General features: G+C 40.9%; 1 protein-coding gene across 1 annotated transcript in view; it reads left to right on the top strand.

Annotated features, from left to right (window-relative positions):
- The window catches only part of LOC149178671 (uncharacterized), a 396,993-nt gene that overhangs the window by 162,727 nt on the left and 214,326 nt on the right, over positions 1–19,940 (top strand). Inside the window, exons 7-9 of the mRNA XM_089422194.1 lie at positions 1,736–1,831; positions 2,010–2,072; positions 2,210–2,269. Of these exons, the coding sequence (XP_089278320.1) occupies positions 1,736–1,831; positions 2,010–2,072; positions 2,210–2,269 (219 nt within the window). The remainder of the gene's footprint in view (positions 1–1,735; positions 1,832–2,009; positions 2,073–2,209; positions 2,270–19,940) is intronic.

Below are 19,940 nucleotides of genomic sequence, written 5' to 3'. Positions count from 1 at the left end.
AGAAGCAGAATACGTGGCAGCAGCTGAAGCAACAAAAGAAATTGTGTGGCTCAGGAAAATTCTTGAAGATTTGCAGGTAAAACAAGTACAATCAACTCCACTCATGATTGACAATACCTCTGCAATAAAGTTGGCCAAGAACCCAAAGTTCCATGATCGAACGAAGCACATCAATGCTAAATATCATCTGATTCGACATCATGTTGAGGCCAAAACAATCCATCTCCGTCATTGTTCCACAAATGAGCAAATTGCAGACATCTTCACCAAAGCGCTTGGAAGAGAAAAGCTTGAACGATTCAGAATGATGCTTGGACTCACCAACATCCCTTCAAATTAAGGGGGGAATGTTGACACCTAATCCTTGTGATTGGGTGAATTTATGTAAATAAATAAATTAGAAATATGAACAGTCATCGGGAGATGAACTGAACAGTCTCTCCCTCATGTATATAATGAAGACCTACCTTGTGGAATAAGATACGAATCAGTTTTTGCTTTGTGGAGTTCTTGTCTGGCCTGACAGATTACAAGCAAGTTGAGTCAATCCATTTTATGAGTGTGGGATAGACCAAAAAACACAATAATTTGAAATAGGACATAAAAGTATAAAATAACTTTAAGTTGAATTGACTTTATTAATGCATAATTCTAATATTTAATTGACCATTATAAGCTAATATTTTCTTTAATGAAGTAATTAATATAAGTTGTCTACATGATATAATGCCTATAATAAAGAAATTAATATTAATTATAAGCATAATATTATATACAATCAAAGCCTTTAATTTTCATAAGGATATTTCATAAAGTATATTTACAATTGGCTATACTCATTGTAGTTATTTTATCATATAAATCAATGATTGAATATATTATTTTATATTATATAGAAAATATTGTTTGCATTATGTATGAACACGTTTATGCTTATTATATCAACATCGAAACCACTAATTCATATATATAACTATCATTCCCCATTATTCTTGACCTTGATTTATGGATGTGGATCAAGATATCAGAGTAAGAGGAAACGAAATGGAACCTGCGATGGGAATGAGAGGAAGGGAACTGAGAGGAAGGGAATGTGTACTTGATAATCATGCCTTGGGTGATAGGCATAATTTATAATTAGTTGATCTTTGATTGAGAACATAGGAAAGTGAGTTGTGGCATTGACCAAGAGGCTATTTCCTGACATAAGTTTATGAATGCAATTATGCTGTTGCTTTAGTACATGCGCTTGTCAGTAAAAACTGAAGTAATTGTGGAAACACAGTATACCAGCAATTCTTGTAACCAATATTCATTATTGGTCAGAGGTAAACGTAATCGAGCTTCTTTCTATGCTATGTACATTCTCATATCATCCTGTAGTTCTCAACTTGGTTCTATATTTTTCTATTGTTTCTTGTGTCCATTTATATGTCTACTACTTTCTCATCTTTTCTCATGATTGGAGCTGCTTGATTTCTCTGCTAGTTGAATTTAAATAAAAATATACTTTTTGTATGCCGCTGTTTTCTTTTTCCTTGAAAATGTGTATATGTGGATTCTTGACTTTTTGTTTCACTAGGGATAGCTTCTACTTCCATTTGTTTTAAGCATCCATTGTTGATGCAAGTGACACCCTTTTCATAACAAATTTCTCTCTTTTGGTCTGTTGCACACAAATCTAATCTTTGAGACTGGTCTTTTGTACTAATACAGAGGAGTTTATCTTCTGCAGTTATCTCAAATTATATACTTATTTTCAAGAAATATGCATGAACCATTGCTGCCACTCAGCGTGCAGACGACTTGTGCAAAATTGATGCTTAATTTGGTATCATCTTGTACAGAAATCGCTTAATAATTTCAACATAGGCATACTGGTTTTGAAGAGCACTTTTTATAGCTAGGTGTTCCACCTTATATTGAATTAAAGGGGTCATTGTTCTTTATACTTTTGAAATTGTAATAGCTGGATAGAACTACCAAACTATTCTGAACAATATATGCAGGTTGAACTAATCTTTAGCAGAAGTGTAGAGCCTACCAGCAAAGAAGACAGTCGAGCATTACTGGTGAGATCGTTTTGGAAGAAGCTGTGTTTCTATAACTATAATTGCTTTTCTTCGTTGTTGTAACTCAATAAATTATTGTAAATATAGAATCTGTCTTTTGTTGATTAGTCTTACAATTTTTTATACTCTTGAAATAGGTGCATATATTAGATGCCTGCAAAAGAAAGTTTCATAAAATCAGGCGCACCATTCATCAGGTATGTCAAACTTCCCCTTGCTCCTCTGGTTATCGATATTTATCGTTGGACAGTATGTCCATTATCGACACTCAAGGTGAATGCAAAATAAAATATATGAAAAATTATTATGTTGTGCAAGGGAATAATTCTTTATCAAACATTATGTAACATATAGTGTTCAATGTATTCCCTGTTGAATGGTGTTGTCATTGATGCCAACGTTGGTTCTTGAACGCTCTTAATATATGTCGGGATTGCATTAATTGAAGCTCCAATGGTCAAGAGGCCCTACAAGCCCCACATTTGTTGATGACCTTGAGGATGAAGATCAGTGGATCTGCTCCTAAGACCATCATTGGATGCTCTTCGTCATGCCGATTCCAATGATATATGGTACGACTCGTAGCTCCTGATGGTTTGAAAGATATGCCCTTTGGAAGGTCAAAGACCCCTTTGTTGTGGTCATTGTCCCCATAAGCTAGATGATGTGGCAGTTTCCTAATAGCCAGCAATTACTCAAGTCATGAGGCCAAGGAATCATATTGAAGAATTAAATTAATTTTTATGGTCCTATCACATTAAAATGGTTCCCTCCACAAGTGCAAGTTGGCCCCAAAATTGAATGAGGGCTTTTCCCACCAAAAACAAAATTCAAATTCAAATTTCCCTCCCATTGGCATAAGTCGGCCTCAGCATGGGCCCCTTCTCTTCACTGTGTAAAGTGACTTGATTCACCTCAAAATATATGCATTCAACGTCTATTCTTTTGTGATTTCAGTGGCCTAAGCTAAGTCACCTGACACGGGGATTCGGGACACGTAGGATTCGGGACTCGTGGTGTCGGATTCGGGACACGCTGACCCCCTGGAACAGGACACGTTATATATTATTTTATTAATATATATATATATATATATAATATATATATATATATTAAAAATTAGATATTATCATATTTCTTACACAAATTTTAATTAATGATACAAATTTATTGATTTCAAACATAGATCTTCATCTATAGCTATTAGCATGCATAGTACATACAAAATTCAAATAAATGTCAGTGGTACTGGTCACATAAATGATAAATCTATTAAAAATTTAAATCATGATTCATAATTCATAACTGAAAGACAACTTACAACTACAAGATAGTAAGATAAACACACTGACAACTGTAGTTTTCTCATTAAGTCATCAAATCAAAATGTGTTACATAGGTAGTGTTGGTGCAATGCCAATGGCAAATAGAAATAGAAAATATAAAACAACTACATGTATACAAGCCTCAAGGCATCAATTAGCATCAGAATCAACATCACTGTCCCCATCATCATGGTCCCCACTGCTCTCCTCTACATCCTCCTCCCCTGTATCCATAGTCGCCTTTGCATCTGCTGGTATGGAGGCTGACCCCTCTAAGTCATCAAATCTAATAGGCTCTAGCACTGGATCTTTGAGATCCATGTTGGCCAATGCCAACTCAACAATGGTGTCCAGACCCATATCATCAGGAACAGTGTTACTTGGGAGCGGGAGCGAAAGCGGGGAGTGGGAGCGAAAACGGGAGCGGGAGCGACATATTCAGAAGCTCTTGGTTTGGTGCTCTTGATTAAATACGAGTTCCATACCCTAATACATGAAAAAATTCAATGGAAACATTGCAATCCCCCAATCCTAAAATTCTGAAAAACTGATAAGTCTGCTGGATTTTGAATGAAATCTAAAATTCTACTTTCTCCATATGAAATCCAATGAGGCCGGAACCACTCTCAAACATCCTGAGTCATTTCATGGTAATGTTAAAAATTTAAGTAAAAGTGACATTCTCCTTAATCTTCATTTTCATCCTTTTACTTTAAGAATTTAACATTACCATGAATAGCATATCAATACTAGGGCCTAGACTTGATTATGAAGCTGCCAAAATGCTCTACTCCTTGCTGCAACAGCACAAATCACTTACCAAATGAAAATATTAATGAGCAAACACGCCCTTTTCATACCCGCGCTGAGCTTAGCAAGTCCTGGAAACCGGATACGCCCCTGAAAATCGCGACACCCCTGAAAATCGCGACACGCCCTCGGACACGACGTGTCCTGTGATTTGGACACGAATCCAGACCGAATCGTGTCGGATTCGCTGGATTCGGGATTCGCAGGGGGTTTAGGACGAATCCGGTTTCCTAGGGCCTAAGTAATAGTCACAACTATCTGGTGCAGGCTGATGTTTGGAGGTTTTTGTTTGGGCATTTTAAATTCTATCTGTTGCACAGTGGTTTCTCGCTGGGTAGGTAAGGACAGTCGGCCTCTCTCAACGGGACAGTCCGAGATCTCTGCGGCCTTAAGCAATATCAACCTTCTGAAACAACACGCCGAAATTTTAGAAGAATTCTGGGCGGATTTTATATCCTTAGTTATGGTGTTTGGCTGGAATTTTTGAGCATGCCTGAGACTAATCCAAGTTCTATTTGAAGCCTGTGTCTGAATCTTTTACAAGCCCTAATCAGAGAATATGTGTGTTCAAGCATTAAGGTCGAATTCTTGAAGCTTTTTTTATTAAAGGTTTAATGTTTGATTGGTACTGGTAATTTCTTGGGGTTTTGAATGACAGATCTGTGCATATGCTTAAATGAACCAGGGCATTCTTGATATTGGTAAACTCGGCCCTCTTAGGGCACAAATATTGTGGCTCGTTTTCGGCAGAACATTTGTATTCCTCGTGGTCTATTAAAATTTTGGAAGCTGATCTATTGTAATGTTCCTTGAATGAAAATATCCCAAATTGGTCAATAAATTTTCTGAGTTTCAATGCACTCTATCTGTGTGAGGTTTTAACAAACATGTCGCAAACATACTGCTGTAGGTGTACTTTATTTATTGGTACTGAGTGTGAACATAAAATGGCATAGATTTATGGAGAAATCAACTTCAGTCCAGCAACTGATATTCCATGCAAAACTCAGGGAATGACTTCAATTACTGATGAAAATTATATCATTAACCCACCGGAAGTGGCGTGACCATCATGTGCAAATTTCAGAATTTCTTTCAATAAACAATATAGTGTTTTCGTCAAACAGTTTGATAGGCATTTATAGAGAACTCAACGAATTTCAGACTCAAAATCTGATTATTTCATTGATAGCAATGTTCAGAAAATTACAAAGGCCATTGTGAGATAGCACCTGGAAAGCGCTCCTTACTGAAAGGGAAATCAGATTTAGACAATTCAGCCCTTAGTTACCAGCTGCTACAGGACTGGTATTTTCTTGGTCACACTGGAAATGCTGCTACATGAATATACTTCAGTCAAGAGATAAGACTCAATTTCTGGAAATGACAGTGGTTCTTCCTTAGATCTGGTCACAGAAATTCGAAGAGAATGTGTCCCTTCCTCCTTGGCATAAATCACTGAAAATGGGTGCCAAATACTTCATGCAACATTGTTCTCACAAACAACTCGGCCTTGGAAGTTAAGTGCTGGTGTTATATGAATTCGGCCTCATTAAATGCTAGACCCATGTAGAAATCAACCTCCTTTCTCTAATTAAATTCGTCCCCCTGGATGACAGAGATTGGGCTCTTGTTTTGGAGCTAGAAATTCTGAAAAATGACTTCGATGGACACAACAACTCGGCCCTCCTTGAGGCTGTGGAAAACCACTGAAAATGACACATGCAAATATGCCCTCAACTTTTGAACATAAATAGTGCAATGAACACACCCTGGATACTATAGTGTCTTGGCACAAAGACGCTATATGAAGTTCGAACTCCTTCCTTCAACTTGAGTAACTCAGCGTCTAGCTAGTGTGGCCAATTAAATTTGTCCCTCAACAGACTGCTTGGTCCTCTTGGAGATGGGTTCGATCCTTGGAGTTTGACAATGTATTTGTCCCTCCAAATTATACTACTCGTCCTCTGATAGGCTTGGAAATTCGACCCCTTACCTGCAATTTTTTCTGCAATAAACCCAAATAGAGCCTCCTGCAATCAAATTCGTTCAATGACTAAGACTCTCTGCAGTATGCCCAATTGGAGTATCTGAAATGATCTTCCCCAAGAGCTAACTAGGGTGGCACTCAAAGTCAACTGAAATCAGCTATTGAGTTTTGCCTGAAACTCTTAAATTCGCTTGAGTTTTTTCTCAATTTCAAATAGAAATGATAGGAATAGAATGATTTCCAATTGAGTCCAATCCTCTATTTATAATTCTCCATTGAGCCTCCTTCTAGCTTCTAGATTCTCCTTTTTCCCTATTATTTTATTGGTGGGGCCCATTTTCCACTAGGAGACTTTTTGTCACCATTTTAAATAAAATAATAATTTGCCTCCTTTCTCAATAAAATATTATTTTGCTGCCATTCTCCAGTAAAGTAATGATTTTCCTTCATTCTCCAATAAAATATTATTTTACCGCCATTCTCCATTAAAATAATATTTTGCCTCCCTTCCTCCAATAAAATATTATTTTTCTGCCATTCCATTAAAATAATAATATCTTTTCTCACAAAATAATATTTTCCCTTTTTTAATAGCATAAAAAATTAGCAAAACTGCTATTTTTGCATGCACAAAATTTGGGAACATCAGATCTATGATACGGTTTATTGAAGCTTACTCGTGGCAACTTTGTGACCCTAATCTTTATGTTTCTGGGCAGTCCTTTATTGGGAAAAAATCTGAGGACTATTTGAACAGTGGCACTAGATTCTCAGCTTTCTGGTCCAAACTTCCTAAATTCCACACAATCCAAATTGAAGAAATATTTTTGTTGTGACCTACCACTGTGAACCATTGTCTCCATCTAAAGTATGAAATCTAGGACGTGTACCATCAATCACCAGGTCATTGGATGAATTAAGGAACGTTCTTTGGCTTATTTGCTAACCTAGAATAACACTCAACTAGTGTGGGTTGTGCATTGAATGAAGGCTGCTTTCAGATACTTTGATTTGGGCTTATTGTTACTATTAACAGCTGAAAGAACAACAATCGAACTCCTGCCGATAGGATGCTGGCGCTTCTCAACAGTTAAAGAAATATGTAGCCTTGGCATTAGCATGGACTTCTGCCCAATGTCACGAAGTATCAGCATGATGAGAATGAGCTGTATATATCTGGGAATGATTGTGTTCCTGTTGGCTATCTTCTTCATGTAGACTTTGGGATAAAGGGTATTGAATGAATGTGTGGGCCATGCGCTGTATAATCTACTCATAGTGCGATTTGTATTGTACTTCCGTGGAATATGTGGGTTTGACCTCTGACAGCTGTCAGGTCGATTTTTTAATTTTAATTTTCATGTCAATTTGTAGAAGCACACCTTGAGATGAACGATTTGTAGAACACCTACATTTTGTCAAATGAATAGTGAACTGGTGGTACACAATTTGTATCACTGTTGTTAGAAAATATACAATGCATAGAAGCACATCTTGAGATTAGTAATTTGTAGAAAACCTAACTTATTAACTGGGTCCACATGTTCTTTTATGAGTTCTTGGATCAGTATTTGCTCTAATTGGAATATGAAAGAAGCATAGCAATCGGGGCTTAAGGTGGATGCATTAGGAGACGTATAGAATCTATTTTGCATAGAAGTTTTGGATACTATATAGATTCTAATAGATTTGTTGAGCATGGGTGGCTACCAGTGATAGTGATTACTATGAGGCAACACTTGACTGCAGAATTGTGATAGTGTTGATATGGTTATATATATGCTGCTAGGGTTTGGTAGTTCTTTTACATATTGCTGATGTGAGATGACGGTTTGATGTTGTGGTGACAGTATACCAGTGTGAAAATTGTGAAACATATGAGCTGAAGGTTGCAGCCAAGTCTTGCTTCAAGGTCGTGCTAGCAGGTTAGAGCCTGCATTGTAGCATTGATTCTTGGTCAACTAGTTGGAGCGTCCTTCCAGTTGGAGCTAGAGCAAGGTTGAGCTTGTATTAGAGCCTCCTTCAGTGAGAGTTGAAAATCTTGGAAGTTGGAGCTTTCTAATTGATGTAAACTATTGAAGACAAATATTAAGAAGCGTTTGGTGGTTTTTCTCCCAGAAGGGTTTCCACCTAAAAATCTCTGGTGTACTGTCTTTATTGTTGTGCATTGTTGAATGGTGTTGATGATTGCTTTATGTTTATCTGATGCTAATAACAATTAATGCTCTATGAAGTTAAAATTAACTAATTGAAGAGAAATATTGATTCAACCCCCTCGCAGTATTTTCAACATTCCCAAGTTCAAAGATGCGATCACGCTTAATGCAACAAATTTTGGAGGTAGGTGCATTAAATGATGCAAGATTAAGGAAGGTACAAGTTATACAAATTTTATCTCTAAATTGAATATTTTAGCTCACATACTAGTATGTGTGAGATCTATTTTGTGTTGCTTTTGGGTAGCATCAGATGTGCTCTAGCTCCGAAATTTGGTGGAGGGGCTAGAACACATTAGATCTCCAAGACCCATAAATCGTTTGAAGAAATTCCACTCAGATGGAGAGCTATTAAAATAATTAATATTTTTAATGAGTTCCCAAGTCTAAACTTAGGAAAATAAAAATATTAATATGTATTAATAAAATATGGGTAAGAAAGTTCTAAGTGACGAGGATCAAACCAGTTTTAATCCTAGCTGTTGATTAAGGACTTAATCTGAGCCATTAAATGTTGATTTGGGGTAGCATCAGATGTGCTCTAGCCATGAAAATTGGTGGAGAGGCTAAATCACATGCCAAGACCCAGAAATAGTTTGGGCAGATTCTCACCAGTTTGGGAGATATTAAAATAATTAATATTTTTAATGGAGTTCCTAAGTCTAAACTTAGGAAAAATAAAATATTAATGGGTATTAATATAAAACTGGGATAGAAGGTTCCAAAAGTCATGGATCAAGCCAAATGTAATCTTACCCGTTGATTAGAGATTTAATCTCAGTCGTTGATGGACCAATGAGAAAAGTATAAGAAGAGGCTTGAGGGTCAGTTGGAGAATACACTAAGGGAGACTAGTCAGTTCGATTTTTGGAGTGGGGTTAGCTGAGAAATTTGAACTAGTGGTTTGGAGAGCAGCAGGAGGCAGCAAGTACGGAACAAAGAGTTGGGAACAACACCAGAAGACCAGCGCAGACGTTGGAGAGGCAGACGCAGAGGTAGCAGTAGACTGCACAGTCATTGGAGGGCCTGCGTGGGTGATACAGAGAGGCCTAGGTCTGACGCAGAGAGGCAGAGGCTGATGCAGATTGTCCGGGAGCTACGTAGAGGTCAGCCAGGCTGACGCAGAGACTGGGAGAAGTGCTGGAGAATTTTTCTCTCTGTTGGGTAAGCCAGTTTGGCACCCTGTGTTATTGAAGAATTGTTGAATAATAAAATCCTCCCTTGGTGCACCAGTTTTCCCACATTGGATTTTTCCGGGGACTGTTGTCCAAAATATCTGCGTCAATGTGTTGATTCTTGTGCATGTGTTTGTTTTTGTATTATGGTGTGATATCTGCAGTGGAATTTATTTTAATGTTTATTGAAGGAATTTCATAAATAACTTATTGGAAAATAAGTAGGTAAAGTAAATCAGTTGTTGCAGTGATAGAATTTTCACATGGTATCAGAGCAAGTAATCAACAATAGGAAGGGAAAATCAATCATGGGTTGAGACCATGATGCAGAGGCATCTACGTGAGGAGACTCACACAGATTTTTGGAAAATTGCACAAGAGAAAGTGATTTCAATTTCTCTATGAGCCTCTTGGCATATGACGGGAATCCGGGAATGTTTCTTAGATTATCGGGAGGAGAAGATGAACTTTCAGATCACCATGGGGAACAAGGCAAAGTGTACTGCAGAAGGGTGGGGTACCATAGTTTTTCAAATAGAATTGGGAGAGCGGTTCCGTGCTACCAATGTGTTGCATGTACCTTATTGGGGATGAACTTACTTTCCGTGTTGCAATTTCAAGGCAAAGGCTATAACACCTTCATTAATGAGAAAGCATATGTCAAACATCTGAGCTGGAAAAAGAAAGTGCAGATCAGGGTCAAAAGTAACAGGTTGTATAGACTACAACTAGAATCACCAATGACACTAATAGGCAGTTATGGAGACAAGCATTTGAACGAACCATGGCATAGAAGAATGGGACATTTGCACCATGGGGCTTCGAAAATTTTCAGGAGCATTGTAACAGGAGTTCGGATCTTAGTACATAACGAGATGATGTATGCAGAGGATGTGCTTTAGGAAAGTATGCCAAAGCAACATTTACTAGAAGTAAAAACAGGTCCAAGAGTGTACTAGGATTGATACACTTAGATATCTGCGGATCTATGTCCACTAAAGATCTTAGTGGTGTCGAGTACTTCCTTACCTTCATTGATGACCACTCCAAGAAAACTTGGATTTGTTTTCTAAAAACCAAGGACGAGGTTTTCTGTCGATTCAAAGAGTTCAAGGCTCTGGTGGAGAATTTGACTGGGAAGAAAATAAAAGTTTTGCGCTCAGATAATGGTGGAGAGTATGTCGACAAGGATTTCACTGATTTTTTGCGCTAAGAGGGCATCAGAAGAGAGTGGACATCTCCTTACAATCCGGAGCAGAATGGAGTAGCAGAAAGGAAGAACAAGACTATTGTAGAAGCAACTAGGGCCATGATGTATGATCAGGATATGCCAAAATTCCTGTGGGGAGAAGCATGCAACACAACAGTCTATGTTCAGAACATGACTTCTCATCGGGCATTGGGCAAGATTACTCCAAAGAAAGTTTTCACAGGGAAGACACCTGAAGTCAGTCATTTCAGGATATTTGGGAGTTTAGCATATTGCTGTGTACCCGAGGAAAAGAGGAAAAAGCTGGATCAAACTGCGGAAAACAGATATCTAGTGGGATATAGCAAGAACGCTAAGGCATACAAAATCTATCTTCTAGGGAGTAGGAAGGTAGTGGTTCGACGAGACGTGAAGTTCATGGAGGACAGGGCTTTCAGAAAATCTCAAGAAATGCCTTCCGAGGAGCAGTCAAAAGAGGAGTCATTGGTTAAACCTCTTCAACCAACGAAAGTAAAATTCTTCCTCGGATTAGGGAGATTCACAGGATGAGGAGGAGCTAACAGAAGCACCTGCTGGCAGAGGAAGAACTAGCAGGTAACTTCGTCAGATTCTGCGAGATGCAGAGGAATTCATTGATGCGCCAAGAAACAATAAGGAGCGAAAACAGGCGGATAGATATCAGGCATTAGTAGCTCAGGATGGGGAGCCTGCCAGTTTCCAGGAGGCAACTCAACATCAGGTTTGGCTAGATGCGATTGGAGACTCACACAGATTTTTGGAAAATTGCACAAGATTTTTGGAGACTCACGAATTCTGCTTAATAATACAAACCCTCTATATGCTGCGTTGGTTTTCCCAAATTGGGTTTTTCCGGGGACGATGGTCCAAAAATAACGGTGTCTCTTGTGTTAGTGTCTCTTTGTATTTCAGTGCATGATCTGTATATTTGTGAAGGTTGCAATGGTGTTTACTTCGATGTTTATGCAATTAAATAACTTGTTAACGTAAAGAACAAGTAGGAGATTGTAAACCAGTAATTGTAGTAGGGATTTTTGATGTGTTAGATTCAAGAATTTTCACACGGTATTAGAGTGATTGCAGATATAGACGATTGAAGACACCAGCCGAGAAATCTGAGAATTTGCAGTAGAGAAGCAGCTGTCTCGAGAGATAGTGTTGTTCCAGAGACGAAGAGGCAGAAGGAGGAGTGGCGCAGTGCAGAAGAGGTGACACAGAGGCTCACGCAGTGCTTGCGCAAAGGCAGAGGTGGGTAGATTTGGCTCACACAGAGCCACGTCGTCCTTTTGAGCTAGGAAGGATTGACGTTGTTGGCCGGGAGGAGAAGATTCAGCCCACTCAGAGATTGTGCAGAGCCTGAAGGGCTCAGATTCATCGAGTTGTCGGGGCTAAGGGAGCAATGCAAATTTTGATTTGTGGAGTGGTGGGACGTTGTTTCTGTAGGTGCAGAAGATTGCTTAAGGAGATTGAACCAAGGTAGAGGGAAGCACTACCTCGACAGATTTCTAGGCAAGAAATCTAGATCCGGGTTGCAACGGCAAAGGAGGATTGGAGAGGAGTGATTTGGCGGTTGGCTGGAGGATTTCCGAGAGGGAAATCAGGACTCAGAGGGATTCTAGAGAACAGGAGCAGAGATGGCAGTGAACGGATTGAGGGATCAGGACAGATTGGATTGGGCTTCCAATTTTGTCATCTGGAAGGCCGAGATCCTGACAGTCCTGGGCAAACATCGCATCAAGGACTATGCCTCGAAAGTAGTAGCTGTCCCAGTTGATGTTAATGCAACTGAGAAGTATGCGTAGGCCCAGGAGAAGGTGAAATGCATGATCCTAGACAAGGTCAAGGATTGTGTTATACCACATATTGTTGAGAAGACAACAAAAAAGGAGATGTATGACACCCTGAATGCCTTATACCAGGGCTCTTCCATGCAGCGGAAGATGTTATTGGAGAATCAAATGAGGTCATATCAGATGCAGAAAGGAGAGGAGATAGATTCCTTCCTTCTCAAGTTGTAGGGGATTCACGACTAGCTTACTTCTGTGGGGTCTACTCTAGATCCAGAGTTCTTAGTCAGGATCGCCCTGAATGTAGCATCGGAGGAATGGGAGATGTTTGTCCAAAGTATTTTGGGTAGAGCAACTCTCCCTAGTTGGGAGGCGATGTGGGCAGCGCTTCGACAGGAAGAGCTTAAGACATTGACCAAGGCAGGGAGTAGCCGTAAGGGAGTTTGTATCAAGGAGGAAGAAGATGCAACTCTCGCATCAGCGAAACAATAGGGGCTACAAAATAGGAAGAAGAAAGACATCTCCAATGTCAAGTGCTTCAACTGTGGGGAGCTGGGACACTATGCCTCTCAGTGCCCTAGGAAGAAAGGCAAGGGAGAAGCTTCTGACTCAAATGTTTCTCCAGCAAAGGTGGAGAAGAATGTCGAGACTGATGATGATTGTTCCATGAGTGCTCATGCGCCTCTAGAGAAGAGGTGGGGAGACATGGAGCTGTAGTCGAAAGGACTACAGATAAAGGGGCAGGATCCATGAGGTGCCCAAACTCTTGGATCACATACCACTACGGGAGCCCTTAAGGACAATAGCATGATGACAGGTGTTGGGTGGAGTAAGGTGCGATGGAGCAACAAGGCAGTGCTAGAGTGTAGAAGTCTATAGCAGCGTAGTCGAGGTTGTAGCAGTGCGAGAGGCACATATGAGGTTGCAGCAGCACAGTGGAAGCAGAGGGAGCACAAGATAGCAACAGAGGTAGATTTAGCATCACGAGGCTTCCAGATTGACCAGGATGTCAGAGTTTGGGTGAAGTCCATTACTTCTCGGTAACTGAGTTGCAATGCAGCAGTTAGCAGTGGCAGTGCTATGGGAAACATGAGGCAACATTTTGAGAGGGAGCTACAGTACAGATGTAGAAATGTCATGGGAAGCAATACAGGAAGCAGTAGTGCGGTGGATGTCGGGTAGCGGGCCAAACATCAACACAGACGACTGGTGCGGAGGATCAATGTGATGCTTCTATGGTGAAGCATTGCTAGTGCACATTCCTCGCTAAGAGGGAGTTTTGATTTTGGGTAGCATCGGATGTGCTCTAGATCCGAAATTTGGTGGAGGGGCTAGAACACATGAGATCTCCAAGACCCAGAAATCGTTTGGAGAAATTCCACGCGGACGGAGAGTTGTTAAAATAATTAATATTTTTAATGAGTTCCTAAGTCTAAACTTAGGAAAATAAAAATATTAATGTGTATTAATAAAATATGGGTGAGAAAGTTCTAAGTGACGAGGATCAACCCAGTTCTAATCTTAGCTGTTGATTAGGGGCTTAATCTTGGACGTTGAACACTCAACAATAAAAGTATAAGAGGAGGCTTGAGGGTCAGTTGGAGATACACCAAGAGAGATCAATCAGTTTGATTTTCTGGGGCGAGGTTTGCTGAGGAAATCGAGCAAGTGATTAGTTGCAGTGAGGGGCAGTTCGAGAAGGGATTTTCATCTGAGGTCGAAGAATACATAGCAGAGAGGCACTGCAGTGTCGGGAGAGATAGCACGTGCCCTAGAAGGGCTGACACAGAGGGCGAAGACCTAATGCAAAGGATGTAGAGGGCTGATGCAGAAGTCGTAGAGGCTGACACTGGGCCTCAGAGGCAGCGCTGGGGAGATTCTGTGGGGTAGACTGGGAGCAGATCAAAAAAATCGAATTTCTGAGCAAGGGAGGCTCACTGTCAGGGTGACACAGCTCCTGGGGGAGTGACACAGTTCTAGAGCAGCGCTTGGACTAGCTTTCGTTGTCTAGCATAGGGAACAATTGGAGTCGCTGTGGGGTTTGATCATTCGCTCGCTGATTTGCCGGAATATCCGTCTCTTGATAGAGGTACTACTACCGCGTAAATTCTCTATTGGGTGAGCCATTTCTAACACCCTAGTTGTATTTACGAAATCTGCTTAATAACACAAACCCTCTATATACCGCACAGATTTTCCTGAATTGGGTTTTTCCGGGGATGATTGTCCAAAAATAACGGTGTCCCTTGTGTTATTGTCTTTGTTTATTTCAGTGCATGATCTGTATATTTGTGAAGGCTACAATGGTGTTTATTTTGATGTTTATGCAATTAAATAACTTGTTAATGTAAAGAACAAGTAGGAGATTGTAAACAAGTAATTGCAGTAGGGGTTTCTAATGTGTTAGATTCAAGAATTTTCACATTTTGCAATTACCAACTTTAGATGCAAGGTTTAGTGAATTTTAAATATATTTATTTTGCAGTTACCACCTTTAGTTGTGATTGTCCCGCCTTTGTACCCACTATTTTTGTATATGTGGTCATAATTGTAAAGGCCAATGTGGCAACCATGACTGGCTGAGACAAATCCTATAAATGATATAAATATTAAATTTTCTTCTCGAATTTAATAAAAATATGAAATGTTGGCCTGAATGGAGGGACACATGAATCCAAATATGAGGGAAAGCAGAGTAGTGGGAGAGTGGTGTCCAATGGCATGAAAAAGCAAGTCACCACTTGACACATGGCGAAGAGGTGATTAGGCAAGAGGAAATGTCAACATCTTCTTGATTCTAGGACGTGAGGGAAACTTGGTAGTCTCTCGTAGGAATGCAAAGGGGCTAAAGGAAAATCAAGGGTGAGAAGGAAGAGCGAGTGCGAAGGAGGGGTGGAATAACAAAGAATGAATCCCCGAAAATGTTGGACTGGGAGCACAAAAGCAACACTGGAGATGGAGTTGAGCTCAACACTCTAAAACTTGGGACTGTTTCACTTGTATTGATGGGTTGCGCCACTGTACTATGGTGTCCAAGCCTGAAGGGCCAGTGGGAGGCTTAATTGAGGATTGAACTACTAGTTCACTATTAGTGCTTGCTAAGTGATAAACCACCAAGTTGCTGAATAAGCTGATAAACCACTTAGTGCTCGCTGAAAGGGTTGATAAACCGCTCGGGTGCTTGTTGTAAGGCTGATAAACCACTAGGCAAGGTAGCTGAACCACTGTGGTGCTTGTTGGAAAGCCTAATAAACCACTTGGACAATGGGCTATGGGCTCCTCCACTACTTTCCTTGAAAATATAGCCGATAAACCACCTAAATAATAGATTTAGACTCCTGGAACTGAGCACTACACCAGTTGGGCCTTGGGTGAATTCCTTGAGAAAGCATCCCCTCAAACTTTTGATCTGCCTTAGGGGTGGTCAACTATAAGAAAGTTGTGGTGTAGCTAACCTATGGTTAGGTGGAGAGTTGAAGTCCCTCCTTTAGTTGTCAGCTATCTTTAAACACACAGATAAGTGTAAATTTCTTTTGTATACTGTCTTATGGATTGTGCTGGTTCTTGTTATATGCGAATGTTGCAATACTTTATGTCTTGATAAACATAAATGATGCATGAGCAGTGAGGCTCATTGTTATGCTCTGATTGGAATGATATTTTATGTATTCATGAATTCTGATGTCTGTTTGGACTGTGTTGTTCGTGGTTATATTCATGATGAATGCGATACTATGCATTTCTGAATACTCCAATATATTCCGAAAGTTTGTGAACGAATAAACTTATGAATCAAACTTGTACCTATATTGGTTACTTTGACTAAATCAAGAACTCATGGGTTTAGGCCATAGGGGCCATAATTTTCTAGTATTTTGGTGGTTTAAGTTTCCCCTTTGTAACAACTATTACAGAGATGAGGGCTTGAGGCTTTAGGCATTGGGATATAATTCGTAGTAAGACCTCAAATAGTTAGACACGAGTGAGGGGCCACACTCCCTGTTTCATCCAAACCCAACCTTGGATTGATTGTATTATACTTCGGTCGTGCGACTAGTGGGTGACAGATCTCAAATTATATGCATATGGGCAGGACCAACCCTAACGGGAGCACTGGTGGAACCCTGACCCAGTGGAATTATGTGCCACAGGCTTATATATATCAACCATTTGTTATAAGCCTGTGTGCTCAAAGAGTTCAGGTCAATGCATAAAGGGGCTAGAGAGTGGGATTAGACAAAACTCAAAAAATCAGAATTGTGCTATTGCCTCACCTCTCACCACCCATCACCCCCACCTTATTTCATGTCAAACGCTGCGGGTTGTGGTAACCATGAGGACATGACATGGATTAGGCATAGATCCATTGCGGAACCTCACTATCGCTCGCCACCCACTGCTAGATCTTGGAGCTTACTTGCGAAGGGTGGAAGTAAGCCCTAACAACATGACATGGAATCGAATGCGGTTCCAATGTGGAAACTTACCATTGGTCACCGCCCACTGAGGGTGGTACCAAATTCAAACGATGTGATGTGGGTTTGTAGACCTCACTGGAATCAGGAGTTGGACTAAAACTCATATAACGGGAAAACCTCGCAAGATACCCTATCGAGAATGATCCTCTTAGCTCTTGCCAACTCTGCGTTGTACTTCTTGAGCGAATCTGCATCGGCAGGTACAACTACCACACTATCGACATAAGTTTTGAGATCATGCTCATCTAGAAGGCAGGAGATCCTAGCCTTGCAGATCACATTGTTGGAGGCTCCATCCAACCGATCTTGATCTCTCAAGCCAGTTGATGCCATCTCTCTTGAAAAAGTCGAACTGCTTCCTCTTCTCCTCTGCGCAGTTGCTGCCCGACTATTTGCACTCCCTTCTGGAGTGAGAGATCTCGCACACAACCACTGTTGCTTTGCTAGAAAAAAATGAACTTCTTGGTTAGAAGTCCTTTGAGGAAGAAATTCCCTCAGTGTGTGCTCTCCTCTCCTTCTGATGCTATTCTGCCAACAATTGCTGCAAAATAACTGCGCCCCATTTGAAGATCTTCTTTGCAAGGAAAATGCTGCTACTCCTTCTACGTCTAGCACTCTTCGATCTGGGAAATTTATTCTCTGTTGACTCACTCAAAGAAAAAATTCCCACTAAAAACTGACCCTTTTGGCCAAGGAAATATGCTGCCCCTGAGGGTTTCGATTTGTTGCCTACGTAGAAATTTGAAATGCCTCCTTCCTTCTGCGTTGAGCTCTCTGACTTACGATCTGTGCTCGGATACCATGTGAAAATTTGGTAACCCCAAATCCTACTTATTGACGGTGCTGGACTTGCCAACATTCAGGGGATCACCTAGGTATGAAGTCCCAACTAGACCTCACATCGTTTGGTGTGGGAGCCCCATCTGGTATGATGGCTCGGTTGCCATTATCTTAAAGATTTGCCTCAACTCACTCTTGTTAGCATAGGAGAGTGGTCCGCTTTGTCTTCGAGAAGTGAGGTTCGCATGCTTGTTGATTGTGAGTGTCACTTGTGTCAATGGTTCTTTCACCGTAGAGGGAGAGGGTGGGAGTGAGTCCCAAGTTGGTTGGGGGAAGCCCCAACTCTGCTAGGAACACACAACACAACAGGACGTGCACAACTTCCGGAGGAACAGTCCACACGGATGTGGCAGTCACAACAGACAAGGGAAGATAACACATACAACACTCAGTGGATTAGTCCGCGTGAGTGCAACGGTTGTAATAGCAAGTTTTATGTGAAAGGTCTGTCTGATGTCTAAGGGGTAGCCGACATGGGCGAGACAGTGTTAACAGCATGTACAACACATTTTCATTAACAGATATGTATTACAACAAGTGAATGAGTTCAAGTGTTAAACACAGGTTAAAGCAACATGCATTACAAGTGTTCAAGATTAGTCTTACAACAGTTACAATACATATGTGAAAATGTGCTGGCCTAATAGCGGGCTTCTGAATTAAGAGAAAGTTCCAAGACACATCATTACACCATACATCACTAACCCCATGAGCGGGGCGTTGGAGCCACTACTTACTCCTCAAAGAAAAGATTACAGACTCTCAAGGTTATGTGGGAGGAGCCGAGGTGAAAAGTCCTTTACATGTACAAATGAGGGGGTATTTATAGCCAAGGGTGTAACTGACCCTTGTGGCTGTTCGACTACCCACATGACTGTTTGATTTCCATGACTTTTCGACTTTACTTGACTCTTCATACAACAAGTGGGTCTTTTGGAATTCCACGTTACATTACATTGATTGACAGCATGGCCCACAGTTGAGATGTAGATGACATGACTCATGACAAGACTTGACATGATAGTGCTAGTACATTCATGTTGGTGGTGGTGTGCATGTCGAGTTGCAGTGCCGCTGGGTGATGGATGTCCTCATGGTGTGTCACAACTTCATCTCTGCATGGCAAAGTGTGCGGAGTCTTCGATGGTCGTTGGTTCGCTTGATGTTGCATTCACACATTGCTCCTTGCTTGTATGTTGGTAAGCTTGATAGGTTCATCTGTTCGCGAAAGGTGCATGGTCGTTTGTACGTCCGTCCATGAACACATCTTGCATGTTTGCTTGTTCGTCCGTCCGTGAACACATTTTTGCATGATCATCCGTTCGCAAGCACATCTCTTTGCATGCATCGTTTGTTTGTCCATTGGCGAACATGTCTTCTGCATGTGCTCCCTTTGTTCATCCCATTCGTCATCGTGCCATGTTTGTTTGTGTACTTGTATTTGCAGTCATTCATGAAAAGATGACAAATCCATAAACCTCCTAGTCTACCATGATGCATGTTCATTTCGGATTTAGGTGACCGGGAGAGGAGGCGAGGTTGCGTGGTGAGATGGGGGCTCTGGGCACTGCTAATGAAAACTGTGCGGTAGTCACTGGTGATGGAGGTGGGCCATCTAGATTGACAGTGACTGTTCGCGGGGTCTAGCTTAGCTAGAAGACAAAACTGTGCAATTTTTGAGAGGAACAGTCTGGGTTGCAGGAAGGTTGGGCAAGCTAAATTTGCGCAATTTCCGGACCGAGCAGGCAGTGGGAGCTTGATAGCCAAAAACTGTGCAATTCCTGGAGGAAACTGGCAGCTAGCTGCTAGGTCACTGGCAGCAAAAACTGCGCAATTCCTGAGGGGAACTAGTAGCCAGCTGGCGGGAGCTTGGGAATAGAAATTGTGCATTTCTTGGAGGGAATTGGCAGTTCGCTGTTGGAGCTTGGCAGCAAAAAGCATGCAATCCCTGGAGGGAACTAGCAGCTGGTTGCTGGGTCACTGGAAGCAAAAACCATGCAATTCCTGAGGGGAATTGGC

The sequence above is a fragment of the Pinus tabuliformis genome, chromosome 4_1 (genome assembly GCF_031772625.1).
Source record: "Pinus tabuliformis cultivar Carrire ecotype Pingquan chromosome 4_1, CPIR1, whole genome shotgun sequence".
In the NCBI taxonomy this organism is placed as follows: Eukaryota; Viridiplantae; Streptophyta; class Pinopsida; order Pinales; family Pinaceae; genus Pinus; species Pinus tabuliformis.
Note: the sequence above shows the minus strand (reverse complement) of the source record. Positions and strands in the feature narration are given on the sequence as shown.